We start from the raw sequence: 16,104 nt of genomic DNA on the forward strand, positions 1-16,104 counted from the left end.
TAGGTTGAAAGGGATCCTAGCAAAGAACCTCCCCATTTTGGGCAACATGCTCAAGCAGAAAACCGAGATGCTCCGAGTTCACCGATGGGTAGATCCGTGGGTTTAATAAAGGCACAGAGTCTCTTTCAAGAAAGTTTGCGAGGAGAGCAGTGCCGTGGATCAATCTACTGTCACGGATTGCCGGACGAGTAAGTTGAAGGCTCTGCTACAAGAGTATGCTCCTGCAGACATCTTTAACTGTGACGAGACAGGCCTATTCTTCAGAATGCTGCCGGACTGGTCACTTTCCTTTACTAATGAGGCCTGCGCTGGTGGGAAGCATAGTTAGGAGAGGGTAACTGTCATGGTCAGGGCGAATGCGGTCGGCACCGAGAAGCTGGCCCTCCTAGTGATAGGAAAGGCGAAAAACCCACATTGCTTTAAGGCTGCGAAGAACCTGCCTGTGTGGCACGGCAGCAATACAAAGGCCTGGATTACAAAGCTTGTTCGAAGGTTATGTCCATTGTCTGGACCAGATGTTTGAGTGCCAGAAGAGGCAAGTGGTAATAGTTGTAGACAACTTCGGGGTGCACAGCCCTGCAAACAACCTGCAAGCTTGCCATCTTGAATTCCAGCCACCGAATATAACAAGTGTGCCCCAGCCAATGGATCAAGGGGTCATTAAAAACTTCAAGGTGCACTACCGGGCCCATTTACTTGGCCACACACTCATGTGCTTTGACAACAGGAAGACATACTCCGTTAGCTTGTTCTCGGCACTCGGCATGCTCGCAGATGCCTGGAAGGCTGTTGAGCCTTCGACGATTGCAAATTTCTTTAGGCATGCTGGATTTTGCAACTCTGAAGAGCCCATGACTAAAGAGGCAAACGGCACCGCTGAAAACATCGACACTGGTGAGCAGCTGATTGCTGACTTGCGCAGCAGTGGGATGGACTGTCCCACTGCTGTTGCTTTTCACGAGTTTTCCACGATCGACAACAACATAGAGTTGTGCACGGAGCTTACAGATGATGAGATTGTGCGCCAGATGACTGCACTGCCGCAAAGCGACTCGGACTTCGACGACAACGCCTCTGGCAGCCTACAACCATCAACGCAAGACGTTATCAACACTCTAATATTGTTGTCTAGTGTGTATGACGGGAACATGACACTTGCACAGATTCAAGCAGATGTCGTTCGCCTCACCCCCATGCCTCGTGCGCAACAGGAGAGAGCATGCCTTCCTCGCGCACATACAGCATACAGTGCACGGCTACGATTCTATCGCCTCTGAGGTTTATACAGAACCTCGCAGGAAGGGAGAGACTTGCAACAGAGGCGTCCATGCCATGGCCAAGCACAGACATGTCTCTGTCCAGTCAGGCCTAAACAAGGGGCCGCATATGGAAAGCAGCCCGCGCGGTGACTCTCCCCATCCACGGTGGTGCGGAGTTCGAATTATCGGTGGCGGTGCAGATTTCAGTGTGAATTAGTGGGATGCTATTTCGTATTGCTTTCAATGCATTGCTGGACGGACCGCGGCTTCTACTTCGAATTCATGAGTTATGAATTAACGAGCTTTTATGTATAAGTAACCATCGTTATATACATTTGTAGATGCTATTGGCACCAAATGTCATTTACAGCTTTAATTTACATTTACAGTGCACTGTCATGCACATTTAAATTGCATTTGCACAGTCCTAACAGGTCTGTAGTAGTAATGTTCACCCATCAAACATTGCTGCAAAAAGAACTCATTGTTCGTGCTTACACTAATGACGTGCATTTCTTACACAATGGAGAGAAGATGATGGCGGTCGTTTTATATATTTTAAGACATGGAAGTCTTGAGCAGCCATGTTGTATATGCACCAGAAATAATGCACACAGTTCAGAATTGACCCTGTGGCATGAAATGAACAGTTATGCTTTTGTTTTGGAAGGAAAATGGTTCATTGTACGACCATGTCTTTCAAAATATTATTTCACTAAGATGGAGTGATCTTGCAGACAAATGTATTGCAAACGAGTTAGGCCTAACTGGAATGCATTCTATTTATCCGCTTTCAAGACGCTCCTTGATGTTGGCATTATTTCAGATTGTGCACATAGCTTGAGGCCTGCACCCTCATTTGCAACAGGATATTTAGTATCATTACAAAATCACACTTTTGTGTTATTACTCGTTCTGTGCTTTAATCCCGTGTTCACAATTCATTTGTGCAAAATAGTGGCCTGCATTAAATAGTAAAGGAGTGCTGCGCAAAGCAGTTGTGACCCCCTTTCTTTACTTCTCTCATAAACTATTGTTGAAATTTATGACATTCACTTAACTTTTGCCTGTATGTTTCTAGTACAAAACTAGTTTCTCTCTACCTGAATAAGTTTCATTCGAAGGGATATGCAGTTAAAGACAGCAGAGCATTAAATGAAAAAATAAGATTAGGATTTCTTTTTCCCCCAAAAGGGGGTTCAGGAAATGCAAAAACAGTAACAATTGAGGGCATCTGGGAGAAGACTTTTGTCTTGCACTGAGTGAGCTTAACTAGGCTGGTGCTAGTAATGATGATGACAACAATCACTTTCCTTTGGTAGGGCTTTGATCTGAAGGTGGACAGTGGGCTCCACCTGGCCGAGTCGTTGGACAAGGCAGTCCTGCCAGACTGTCCCTACTTCAACGTGATGCTGCGCATGGTTGCAACACGATGCATGGCACGGGCGCTCTACTTCTGCAGCGGCTGCGTTGCCCTGGAGGACTTCTTCCACTACGGTCTTGCCATGTCCTACTACACTCACTTCACGTCGCCTATTCGGAGGTGCAGTCAGAGGGCAGCTACAGTGGAATTCTCATTGCCACAGGAAAAAAAATGTTATTGAAAGTGCAGTAGAACCCTGTTGATACACTTTTTTTTTTTTCACATGGCTGCGTAAAAATAATGTTGAAGGTGGGAATGTGTAAGAGGCAGGAAACCGCTTGAACATATTAAGGCAGTGCACCTTAAACTTCAGTGTTTAAAAGGGAATTAAAGAGGAATATTAAGTTGCATTAACAAATCATTCTTTTGTGATAGCAAAACCGCCACTCTAACCGAGAGAGAAGGCCGGGTAAGGTGGACAAGATGCAAGGAATGAAAGATGGGGCACAATGCCGAATCAGCTTTCCGTGATGCCGTGAACTTTTACAGCACCCTAAGGGCCTACATAGTTGCTTACCAGCAAGGAAGGGCTACATAGCATTCTAGAGGAATCAGAGGCTCAACCTAGCAAGCTTTGAGAGCCTCTCCTGACCAAAGTGGGTGCAAATACCTTTATATCCATGACGTTGCATTGCTGTACCGGTCAGTGCTCCTGGCATGTAATTCAGAAAATGGAGATTTTCGCTTAATTTTCTTCGGTAGTAATTGCCCCCTTTCCATTTCTGGGAATGAAAGTAAGGTAGATGTTGCAGTTCTGTACATTTAGTTAGTTTATTACGCTGAACTTAAGCAAGGTGTACTGTCACTAATAGCTGCCATATCGAAGCAATTGTTATTGCTAAAATTCACATTAAATTGAAGGACAATACCTGCAAAATTACATCTTCAGAGCATGTTCTTGATAATTGTGATCCCTCAACTAGTGCAACAGTAGAGGGATTTTGCTTTGCAACAGTTGCTAAGAAATTCTAGAGCAATTTAGAACAAACAATGTCAGAACAGTTAGTTTTACAGTCATCCATACTTTTAACTGTTTTATGCTTGTGTGTCATCTGGGGCTCAAATTTTTCTTTTTTCTTTTACATTGAACTGCACATATACTGATGTAGATCAAATTTGATGCATTTGTGCTAGCGCTGTGCAAATTGTTTTGATGTATGTAGTTATACTACAGTTGAATCTCAAGATAACGAAGTTGTACTCGCAGTGAAAAACTTTGTTAAATTGCAAATTTTGTTAATTCGAGGTTTTAAAGTTTCAGCATTAAAAACAATTAACAAGTTCTTGGAGCATTACAGGTAAATAATATCTTATTAGTAAGCATTTATAAACAAATCACAAGGTTGGGTCCTAACAGTGAGGTTATGAGTGCCAGCACGTGCGGTGCAGATCACACCAAGAACCAAGAGCAATGCATCGATGTGGCTCACGGTGTCCGAGATTTGTGTGTGGTGCTTCGAGCAGCACCGTAAATCTTGGATGTTATAGCTGAGTGTCCACAGCCAGCACCGAGAAATCAAAAACCATAGTGTAAAAAGATATGGATATTGGTTCTGAGTTATAAAAAAAGAGAGAGTCAGTTTCACCAGAAAGGTGGAGCATTGACGGCGATAGCAAAGAGACTGCCCGAAGTAAGGTTTATAGTTTTATTGATGTCGTGTGCGCTCAGGCAAATATTGACAGATCTCACTCGATGACCACGAACTCACAATCACAATGTAAGTGAAAGGCTTTGTACTGTGTTTGAGAAACTTCTGGTTACGCAACTGTCAACTTTAGGCGCATGGAAACAACAATATGCATGTAATGGTACCATCCATTTCGGCTTGTTGAGGAGAGATTACCTCCAAGATTTATACGGCACGTGGCTCCCGCACGGACGCGCACAAGAAGGAGAAGGCAGATAGGCGTGCATTCCTGCCCCCTCCCCCTCTTTCCCCAGTGTGCGCTTGATCACGTTACCGTAAGTTCACTTCCTTCCCATTCCTCTCGCGCAGAAGGAATCATCAGCTCTCATGCTTCTCCGGCTTGTTCACCATCGCGTCAAATGGTGCAGCGCTGTTTCCTGCCTACTGCGTCCCGGCACGCACAGTTTGACTGCGGTTTTGCTGCTCAAACTTTTCATGCATAAGTACACTTGAAATAACTTTTGTGCTAGCCATACAGGCTCCAAGTGGATGATTGAAATGGCCAAAAACTTATTGAATCGAAACTGTGTCGCAAAGCCACTTCGTTAAATCGAAAAAAATAAATACACGGTTTTCAATTCAACCAAGATTGGGAAATGAAAATAGTTTGTTACATCACGAATTTCATTAAATCGAAGTTCATTATATCGAGGTTTATGTATTTCTACATATAGGACTGCACACGTTCATGTGGCTCTCTACAATACGTGTTTTGCCCACACCTAATTTCTCCATAAGAGACGCTAACGCTTAAAGGTGAATATATATATATATATATATATATATATATATATTGTCGAAGTTCTTGTCTCCGGATGCCATGCATACTCTATAATGCTGATTGTCCTGCTGCAGTGTGTCGCTGTACCTTTGTATTATGTGATACTTCTACCTACAATTGAACATTGTTACAGCAAAGTACTATCTGACATGGAAATTCCCTTATTAAATGCAATGTTTGTTATAACAATTATTTATTACAGGCTAATGTCAACAAGAAACATTTTAGATTTACGTTGTTATATCCACAAACTTGCTATATCCGTGTTCGTTATGTCGAAGTTCAACTGGATTATGCTTTCTGTGAGTCAGGTTTTTTTTTTTGTTTTGGCAGGTATGCCGACTTAATGGTGCATCGATTGCTGGCTGTTTGTGTTGGGGCAGAGGGAACATACCCACAGCTCGTCCACAAAGACAAATGCCAGGTAAGAAATAGCTAAAGGCATTGGTCTTGCATTGACATGCCACTTTGCTTGTAGGTGTGTAGTAGCAGTTCTTGAATGCAATAATGAAGCTGTTCAGAGCACTGGATAACATGTAACATTCGTCAGTGCTAAAGTCACTTTTTCAGGTTTGTTGTCTGTAAGAATTGCGACAATGCATGAATAGAATGTCAGTGGAGGACATGGGCTCAATGTGCATACTCCTCTGTCCTGAAAAATGAAATACCATTAAACCTCGATATAACGAACTTCAATATAACGAAATTCTCTATATAACAAAGTATTTACTTTTTCATAACCTTTTGTCCATAGAACACAATCTATTTAGAACCTTAATATAATGAAGTTTGTTTGTATGCTATTTCAATATAATGAAATTTCGCTTCCGCCGTAAAGGAATGCGGAGACAATAATTGGAAACTTCCGTGGACGCAGATGGTCAAATTAAATTGCAAGTGGGAGCTTGCAAAGGCACCTCTCAAATCGCGCATGACGCGACAAGAGCGACTGCTGAAGTGAAGCTGCACCATGTTCCATATAAAATCCAAGTGCGATAAGAGGCTATCATGCCCCACACGCTTTGTGCTTTAGGCAAGAGTGAAAGTGTGTGAGGGTAAGACAAGAACCATGGTGGCTTCACGATGCCGCCTTACTGTACAAGCATAGGGATAGTGGGTGAGGGGAGCTCGCTTGCAGTAATGTGATAAAGCGCGCGAGAGGCAAATGGGGGGGGGAGTGTAAGCGAGAGGCAAAAGGGGGGGGGGGGGGGAGTGTAAGCTGGCGCCCATCGCGATTTCTGGCGGGCGTCTCGGCCGTCGCTACACTTGGCTGTGAGTGTGGTGGAGCGCATATGCAGCCGTTCACCCTGCTTTAGAGGTAATGTGTCGCTTGTGCAAAGACTGGTTGTGCTGAGATGGTGTGGTAACATGTAAGCTCTCTTCCTGCGCCGCATTTAGTATTGGAGGTTGTGTAATCTCGAGTTTTGGTGATTCATTGGAGAGAGATGAAGCATTCGCTGCCCACTGCCGGTGCTTTTCCTGGTAGTGTCGTCCCAGTGCAGGCGACGATATCAGCCTGCACTGGGCAGAGTGCATGCGAAAGCGTGACTGGCTTTGCTTAATTCCTACCGCCAATGTGAAGATATCGTCGACGCGGCATGAAATCTTATCATTTGTCACCGGCTCTCAAATTCATCAAAATGAATTGTTTTCTCATTCAAATTTACTTTTTTGATTGCTCTATAATTTGGAAAATTCTGCGGCCCCTATCCGTGTAAGAAAAATCGACAGGAGACTGTACTTATTTGCATAAGAGGTCAAATTTTTATATTAGTAACAAATCAAATTGCCCGTTTTACCTACTTTGTTATATCGAAGTTTAACTGTATTCTGTTAGCTAGATGGTGGAGCTCTTGGCAGCCACAGGGGCTCCGGGCAACTGAGGTGGAGGAAGCAGCATGAGATGCAGCATAGGAGTCATGCGATGTATCTTATTTTGATAAAACTACATGTGCAATATGCAACACTGTGTACTTAGTCTATTTGTTCACGAGTGTACTGGGAGAACTGAGTCGACCCATGTGACCAAAGGACCTGAGTGGCTGTTTTCAAAGCATGCTTGTGCTGATAATCTTTCCTTACAATATTGCTTCTGGGTCATTACCAAACACAGTTCTTAAATCAGAAGATAGCTGCATGTGCCCAGCTAGAAGTATGTTCTTTCCATCACATTTTGCAAGGTGTATGGAGTCATCCATTTTAAAGTAACATCTCATTCTCATTAGCATTGAATACAAGTTAAATTTTTATTCCCCTGCATGAGAAATAAGTGCCCAATATGAACCCTCATGCAGATATCTATGGACGAAGCGTTATTCTACATGTCTCCATTCCAAATTGAAGCTGCCATGAAAGCTTGAATACTACTAATAAAGTGTTCCTCCTAAGAGTGGGTGACCTCGGATATAGACGCATGGCGAGAATCAGCATTATAATGTCAATGTTAAGTGTTGCGTAATGTTGAGCTCTCTTCAGACTCTCTCTGCTAATGTCAAAGGGTATGTGTATTTTAACTCCTCTTGTTTTCTCGTTGGCCACCTTATTTGCAGGAACTGTGCAATAATCTCAACTATCGTCACAATATGGCGCAGTACGCTGGCCGAGCATCGGTGGCCCTTTACACCCAGGTATTTTACTTCTTGGGTTTTGCATTAACACGATCATTGCCTCTTTTACTCAGTAAACACAGCAAAACCTGATCATAGTGTTTGTTATGGAAGGAACCATGGAGAGAGAACACAGGAATCATGGAAACATAACATTTAAAAATCCTCCATAAGGAATAAAACTCTAACTATCACTTGAATACGTTTATTTCCCCACACTTGGCCGTTGATGCTTAAAAGAAATTTAAAATAATGAAGTTCATGAAAGAGATGTTACTGGCATTATTGGTGACTGACAGTAACACGCAACAAGCTTTTATTCAGTTTGCATTTAATAGATACAAGCCTGTCAGTGACAGTGGTTGACTACCACCAGTTGCCATTTGGTGGATGCTGCACCACTAGAGAGCTCTCATGCATCTAACTGAGGCTGTTTGGTATAGAAGGATCGACATTTGGGCGAGTTGGTACTGGTTGAACATCTTGAAGGGGCAGCGCAAGACGACGAAGACAGAAAGCAGGAACACACTGGACAGCGCTGAACTCACAACTAACTTTATTCGAAGGCATGCACAAACTTATGTACTACAACCCATAGCCATGTGCTGTCCCATCGATGGCGTCATTATCAGTGCGCAGGCAAAAACGCAATACCCTCTAATCTAATACTACACTATGAGGTGGTTTAGAAATTCAAGTTCACTGTCATACAAATTTAATGATGGCATGCTTACACAACGCGATCCTTTTTTCCTGATATAGTAGGCCTCAATAACCTCCCTTGTAGTCTGATTTCTATGTGCAGAAAGTATTGTGGTGGTATGTGCAGAAAGTATTGCGTCAGAGCAATGCTGCGGAATGTGTGAATAGGCATTACCTATTGGCGAGCGCCCATGCTCAGACAATAAGATGTATGCTTTCGAATAAAGTTAGTTGTGAGTTCAGTGCTGTCCTGTGTGTTCCTGCCTTCTGTCTTTGTTGTCCTGCGCTGCCCTTTCAAGGAGTTCTATTTAGTATTTACACATCATATAAAGTATGTTCACACATTAACCTGCATATGTCCTGTGCCTGTTACTAAATTTACCTTATCTTACCTTTAACTCTTATCCAAAATGTGATGCATGGTGCAGTAATACCATGGAGTGATGTGTTGAGTGAGAATACAGTACGTAGGAGTACTATATGGGCTTTGCCCAGGGACCATGCAAGCAAAATGTAGCAGCTAGGAAACTGCAACTGAGAACATTACAGGTTTTCACTGTATTGCTATGTGCACCGAGCGGTTAGGTATATGTTTAACTGTAGTAGTAGCTGACTGCTTTCATGTAGGAAATAGGCAAATTAGCTACTTATGTGGTGCCATGTTATGTATTGATTACCTAAGAATGACCTATGTTGGATAATGTAAATAACTACCTATGTAAAATTTGTAGGGGCGCGTAAATATTCAGAACTTTTGAATAACGAATCGGATAGTGTCCTCTTCGATCCGGTCTTTGAAATGAATTGTCACTATTCGTAAGTGCGAATATCTTGCAAATACTTTTTGAATATTTCATCATGTCAATATGCGCAATTAAACATAAAATTTGAGCAAAAGTAACGTAAATTTTCACCCCTGCAGGCATAGTATAGACACAAAACATGAGGACTTGCATAGTGGAGCAGGGAGGTATTCTGTAAGTGTCCACCTAGTGGACATGTCCATTTCATCTGCTGCTGAAGTGCTGATTGCTGGGCGGTGCTTGTTTCCTTCCGACCCAGCACAGCCAATCAGAACTTCAACAGCAGGCAAAAGGGATATGTCCACTAGATGGAGACTTAGGTACAGGATACACCCCTGGCTACGTCGCTTAGGTAGCCATACTTTACAGTCTATATATACAGTAATCATTCTCACTCTCTGTAGAGTCCTTTGCATGCGAAGGAACTACTTGTCTGCACCTGATGCTCCATTTGTGTATTTAATAAATAATGCTTCATAACGTAGTACTACCACGTAATGACAGAAACTTGCTAACTTTAAGAATACTAGGATGTGAACATCATTCTATATCAACTGTGATAATGGCTGTTTGTTATTCGAAAACTATTCAAGAACTATTCATTATTCAATTCGCTTCGATTTGCTTTGGCACTATTCGGTCTCAATAATCACGATTCGCAAACCCCTAGAAATTTGCTTTTCCATTTCAATCCTTCTACACTCGTTGTTCCAGCAGGCACTTGTTTACTCTTGCATTCCTTGATCCTTTCTTTTTTTCTTCTGCAGGCGTTCTTCCAAGACAAAGTGGTTGATGAGGAAGGATATGTGCTCTTTGTTCGTGAGAATGCAGTGCAGGTTCTGATGCCTCGTTTCGGCCTGGAAACAACAATGTTTCTCAAGGAAGAGGGCTGGAAGTATGACGAAGAGGTGGGTGCCAGCAGCACAGATGATATGGAGTTGCACAGAGACATTTTTGTTTTTCATTCTTCAAGCACCCTTATATTGTACCTTACATAGCACAACTGCTGCAGCCTGAGCCTGTGCTAGCCACCTGCTGTGGTCATTGGTATCAAGTCTGCCCCATGTAAACTGTTTTCTGTGCCTCTTATTGTGTGAATAATGGCGCAGTGTGTGAGGCATTTCAAGAGGAAAAGCCGAGGCATGCGGCATCGTGAGTCAAAGTAAGAGGTGTTTTTTCTTGGTTGCAGGCATGTACGCAGTCGTTTGGGGACATTACATTGCATCAGTTCGATCAGCTGGTTGTACAAGTCTCGGTGGACAGCCGTAACATCCAACATCAAAAGGTGGTGATCAAGATAGTGGAACCTAAGGCAAGTCCTTTGTTTTCTTCATCTAACAATATTGCCGGATCTGTAGTGTGGCAAGGACGATGATGATTAGAAAATATATATCAGCATTTAAAGAAATCATACCAAACAAGAAGGAAAAGAAGCAGTGACTAGCAGATGATGTAAAACAGTCCGCTCTTGTCACTTTTCCTGATGACTAGTGTGTTTGTCCTTTGGCGCCGCGACAGTATGTTAATCTCTGTGCATACTCAACTTGAGGAACAGTGCTTTGCAACCATGCTCTGTTGACTGCAGGTGCCAAAAAAGTGTGTCCTAAGTTTTACATTTGGCAGAGTAAATATCTGTCAAAAGAGAAAAAAATGTGTAGACTTGTTTTGTTCTAATTTGTAATCATTACTGACAATGACTGACTGGCATTACTTTCCTTTAGAATAGGCTGTAGCATTGATAGTTTTGTTCTCACAAATTTCAGTATTATTTGAATTTTGCAGAATTTTTAACTGCATTGAGTTTGCTACATGACTCAGTGTGAAAGTCAAAGAAACTGAAAACTTGTTTTGTTTTTGAAGCTTAGTCTAGATAAAGCTTAAGGCTTTAAATGTTTTAAAGAAGGCCACACTTCTGTTGAAGATGTTGACCATTCCGGAAGACCATCCTTCAATAACTGATTTCACTGTGGAGGAAGTGAATGAAGTGATTAGTTTCAACCGCCACCTGACTGTTCAAGATGTAGCTGAAGAGGTTAGCACGTCAAAAACTGTGTGCAGTGAAACCTCGTTAAACCGTAGTTAGCCGGAGCTCAGAAAAAGTATGTACCAAACCGTAGTACTGTTTAACCGAAATAGCATCAGATCGCCCACTTACCTGCCTAAAACGGAACACGGAACTCGTAGAGAATGCAATGAAAGGGGAAAAAAACATGCAGTGTTTATTCACTTCGCATGACTGAAGTTATTTTCGTTTGATACCGAGGCGGCTTAGCACAATGACAGCGGCCTCAAACTTACTGAAGCTGCGCACCAGCTTTTCAGCCAGCCCTTTTTTCTCGGCAAACACTTGCATGGCAGATTCCTTGTTGGCGGTATGTATTCTTTGTGCAAGCATGCGGTATTGCTGCAGAAGTCCTGTGGTGCCTTTTTCATTGCCGGGTGCTTTTCTCGTCGCGATGACTGCATTCATGAGGCTGACGTGACACGCAGCTTCTGCCGTCGGGCCTGAATCACCCGTGCTGTTGCTTTTCGTGTCATCGTCATCACTGTCGCTAGTCGACAGTTCGGCAACAACAGAGGCAACGATCGCAAAAATTCAAACCTCGTAGCTGACATCACTTCGCGGTCACAGCAGTGCCACCAAGCAACTTCTTTGCGTTCCAGATGCGAAGAAGACACACTGTAGTCAACAGCAGATCCCTGTAGCGTGCCAGCGCCGACTTCTTCGTGTCACGTTCGATAGCACACACAATGTCTAATTTTTCTTCTATGCTGAGCACCCGGCGTATTTTTATCCGAGCTTCAGCATGACACGAGTCCTCGCTTGCACGACGCCACAATGCTCTCTCATAGAATAAAGGATGTTCTCTGGCACAGTGCCGAAATGATGTTGATGTGGCTTCACGCACAAACGCACAGGGCCCTTGGAGGCCGTTGTTCCGATATCTGAGGCTTGTTGTTCTGTCGGGCCGGGCCGCCCGATGGAGACGATGCACCACCGTGTTTGCGCAACGAAAAGTGGAAACGCTACGTTTTAACCGATGCATACGCAATAAGCTGGTACGGTTTATGCGGATACAAAACACATTATGTTCAATGGCCGCTGAGTATGGTTTGACTTTACTACTTTTAAAACGAAACTACTGTTTAAGTGGGTACGGTTTAACAAGGTTTTACTGTACAATGAAATTCTCACATACATGTTAGAAATGCGCCACCTTGCAGCAAAATTGGTGTGGCAACTTTTTGTCAGAATTCACGGCGAAAACTTTAACCAGGAATCAATACCAAGTAGCTCAAACCAAGACATTACTTGAGCGCACGTGACTAAAGTGTACAATGTCAATCACGCTTATCTAGAGTGGTTAATCGGTCAACTTGGTGGCAATCACTGACAAAAAAAAGGAAAAGTGCAGGCCAACGCCAGAGTGGAACCACATATGGTCACGCCGCGTGCAAGACCCATTCGCTATTGGACAAACATACGTGGAACCTAGCAAGCTGCAGATGCTGGCACCATCATCAGCCAGTAACTCCACCACTCTAGACAGGTGTGATTCAGACTACTAGAACCACATTTTAGTGCATTCTACACTTCACCTTGCGCTCACGAAACTTGACCCAGTGTGCTTCGTTCCCACTTCGTTATAATCAATGTGCTCTTGTTTGGGTGCATGGTGTTCGGGTTCACGGTGTTCAGGTGTTTTGCTAACTGCCCAGTGCGCATTCTCTGCCAATACCATAAAAACTTGTGTATAATACGAAAACGCATATACTAATACTAGGTAAAAATTTTGGGACGCGAAATGAAAAAAAAAAGTTTTATCTGCGTTTAATATGAGCTAGGAAAACTCGAGAAAAACATTTATTTAGATTGCACACCGTACTTCAATCGCTGTCTTCCTCAGCTGCGCTCTCTTCAGATAGTTCCTTGTCAGACATAGCTTTCCAGAGGTAATCATCCTCTGTGCCATCGAGCGCGTTCAAGATGCCGCACTTCTTGAATGCGGAAGGCACAAGGCCCTCTGGTATGCTGGCCCATGCGTCCACAATCCATTTGCATAGCGTGGCTGGTGAAGCCCGCTTCAGCCGCCCGGTCGGCGTCACTGCAGGCTCACCTGAGCGCATCCAATCTGCGTAACACCGCTTGACCGCGTCCATGAACGGCTTGTTCATGGTGTAAGAGTTGGGGTCGGGCATGAAATAAGTGGTAGCTGGCCCATGCCGTCGTCCTAGTCACCCACGCTTGGGACGTGGTTGTAGGGAGGAACTTGCTCTCATCGAAAACTAGGAGTATGGGATTTATTTACAGTATTTACATTGAGACAGGAGATGCATTTCAACAGTCTAGCATGACTGCAAAGTCGAGCACGAAAGACGAAGCGCGAAGCACCCCAAGCAGCTGAAAAACAGCTGCTTACAAACCCTCTGTTCTCCCTAGATCCCTATGAGAGGGAAAACTGCCGTCCAGTCGGAGCGTCCACAGTCGTTGGAGGCGTAGTCGACCCGCCTTTGAGGGGGAGGGTTCACACACTCACATCTGTTCTTTGGATTCACAGAACACACCGGTTGGAGAGGGTCCTCGAAGGCAGGGGTTGTCACGCCTGACTCCAGCAAGCGTTGTCGGTTCTCCGATGGAGGCGCATGGTTGATTAACCTTGCTGGCGCCGTCGCTGCGGGAAGGGTTCGAAGGTCGCCACCCCCGCAGGAAGATCGAAACAGCTGCAGCAGGCTGGAAAATGTTCGCAGGTCAGTACCTCTGCAGGCCGATCGTAACAACGAAAACATCTAAAGGCTGCAGCTGAGACGTCATTCCACCCGGGATAATGAGTTCAGTGCCGGATTCGAGCAACAGCCTCTTCACTGAGTCGGCCAAATGGCAACGCAATGCATGCAGCACTAGGATGGACCGGAACGACAACAGTGCGCCGTGCTGCCTACATCGGACGGGCTTTATCCAGTCGACCACAAGATTCTCGTTCATCCAGCCTCTCATCTCATGGCATCTCACGACCACATTTTTTGGCAGCTCCTCACCTCTAGGCACTCTCTTGCGCTTGAAGACGACATAGGGTGGGAGCTTGCATCCGGCTGCCGTGCACGACAACATGACAGTAACTCGCGTTTTCTCGTTTCCAGTGGACCGGAGATAAACTTGTTTAGAGCCCTTTTCGTGCACGGTGAGGGGCGATAGCATGTCGACATAAACCGGTGTTTGGTCAGCATTGCCGATTTGCCCTAGCTGGAAGTTCTTGGACTTGCGCAGCGAAATAACGTGGTTCTGGAAAGCCACAAGCAGTTCTTCTAACGATTCGGGCAGCTTTTGCGAAATCGAAGTTCGGCGGCGTAAGGGAAATCCAGCACGGCACATGCATCGATAAATCCAGTGCTTTCTCGCTTTGAAGGCGGAGCCCGGTAGCCTTTTTTCTCTTGCGAGCTCCCTAGCTTTTGACCGCATAAGATCAACGCTCACAGTTAGATGTGTGGCTCGCTGTTGGCGTACGAACTACGTCAGGGTGAGTTAGATTTCCGGGAATGTCCCACTCTTTGGGCCGCGAAAGCTACTTCGCGTTCTGCTGCATGTGAAAAGGGTTTCCTTCTGTCGACGCCACCCGCGAATGGTTCCCTCTTTGACGTCAAGCTGCCTCCCGGCCGCACTGTTGCCGATGCGGCCTGTACGGCTAAAATAACCTTTCTCTTGAAAGCAGCCGAGTACTGTTTTTGTGTTCCGGACATCTTGGTCCTTCAATGCGGAATGAAAAAGATGCACTTCGCGAAGCGTAGTTTTCACGTGTGCTGCCAAGGTGCTCACTCAGCAATAAAGAAACGATGCTGTAATCACGCAGCAAGAACGAAACCAAGCCGTAGCCATGCAGCAATAACGAAATCAAAACTTCTAGCCCAAATTTCTGACTGAAATTTTTGTTCTGATCTGCATATAGTACGAGGCAAAAATTGGGGACGCTAATAATAGGCCAACAAACTTGTATTATATGCGGGTTTTTACGGTATGTTCGTGCAACCTGAGTCGTTTATTACGACATAAACATTTATTGTCTTCGTTGCAAGGAGCACTGCGGCAGCTCTACAGTATTATCGCACCCATTGCCTTCCCGGAAGAGTGTGCGTGGAGCGCGGCAATGGAAGACACTAATCCTCGCTGCCTTGATGTTGGGCCGACTTCCTGGCATCTTTTTTGTTACGTTGATGTTCTCTCCGAGTTCTTTCCTCCCTCCATGATTGGCAAGAACTGCCGCCATCTTGCAGTAGGCCTCCTACAAAAAGTACTGCTCGTAATAAAAAAAAAATGGTTGGTCGGTCTGCAAGGAACAGCATGAGGACAAGTTCCGCCTAATTAGTCAAATAATTAATGAACTTCTAAAACATTATTATTAGATTAAAAGTTTGAATTAGAAGATAGTAGAGCAACATAAAAAACTGCCGATACAGCTTTCTCTTGCTCAATACGTGCCACTTAAAAGTGTTTTTCCAAGCGCGAAAGAAGCCCGCGAATGCACGCAAAGTGCCATTTCGCGCGGCGACGGTGTTATCGCCCTTCGAATTTACACGTAACTTGAAATGCTTGACGGCTGAAATGCGCTTGGAGTGTCCATATAATCGCTTTCGCAATAAAAACATTACGTAATGAAATCGCACCGAACGCTTCACAAAGCTGGCAAATCGTCAGGTTCCGCATGGCACGTTGCGCGTAACCTCCCACAAGTTGTGCAACCCAAAGGAAATCAGCCGCGAGCTTATCTCCAGCTCCCACTTCCGGCGAAACTCGGTGTGTTTTGGACGGTGGAAGGGCCGGACAAGAAGGTTCTGCGATGACACTGCTC

The 16,104-nt window shown here is 44.5% G+C and overlaps 1 protein-coding gene and 1 pseudogene across 2 annotated transcripts in view; both read left to right on the forward strand.

The window, feature by feature from the left end:
- Positions 1 to 16,104, forward strand: part of Dis3 (exosome complex exonuclease RRP44-like protein Dis3) — a 48,026-nt gene that overhangs the window by 20,939 nt on the left and 10,983 nt on the right. For both annotated transcript variants that reach the window (XM_070535344.1, XM_070535343.1), the window contains exons 17-21: positions 2,582 to 2,802; positions 5,485 to 5,575; positions 7,701 to 7,778; positions 10,030 to 10,170; positions 10,452 to 10,574. In XM_070535344.1, coding sequence (XP_070391445.1) covers positions 2,582 to 2,802; positions 5,485 to 5,575; positions 7,701 to 7,778; positions 10,030 to 10,170; positions 10,452 to 10,574 — 654 coding nt within the window. The remainder of the gene's footprint in view (positions 1 to 2,581; positions 2,803 to 5,484; positions 5,576 to 7,700; positions 7,779 to 10,029; positions 10,171 to 10,451; positions 10,575 to 16,104) is intronic.
- LOC139057073 (tigger transposable element-derived protein 4-like) lies at positions 84 to 1,277 on the forward strand (annotated as a pseudogene).

This window comes from Dermacentor albipictus, chromosome 3 (genome assembly GCF_038994185.2).
Source record: "Dermacentor albipictus isolate Rhodes 1998 colony chromosome 3, USDA_Dalb.pri_finalv2, whole genome shotgun sequence".
Lineage (NCBI taxonomy): Eukaryota > Metazoa > Arthropoda > Arachnida > Ixodida > Ixodidae > Dermacentor > Dermacentor albipictus.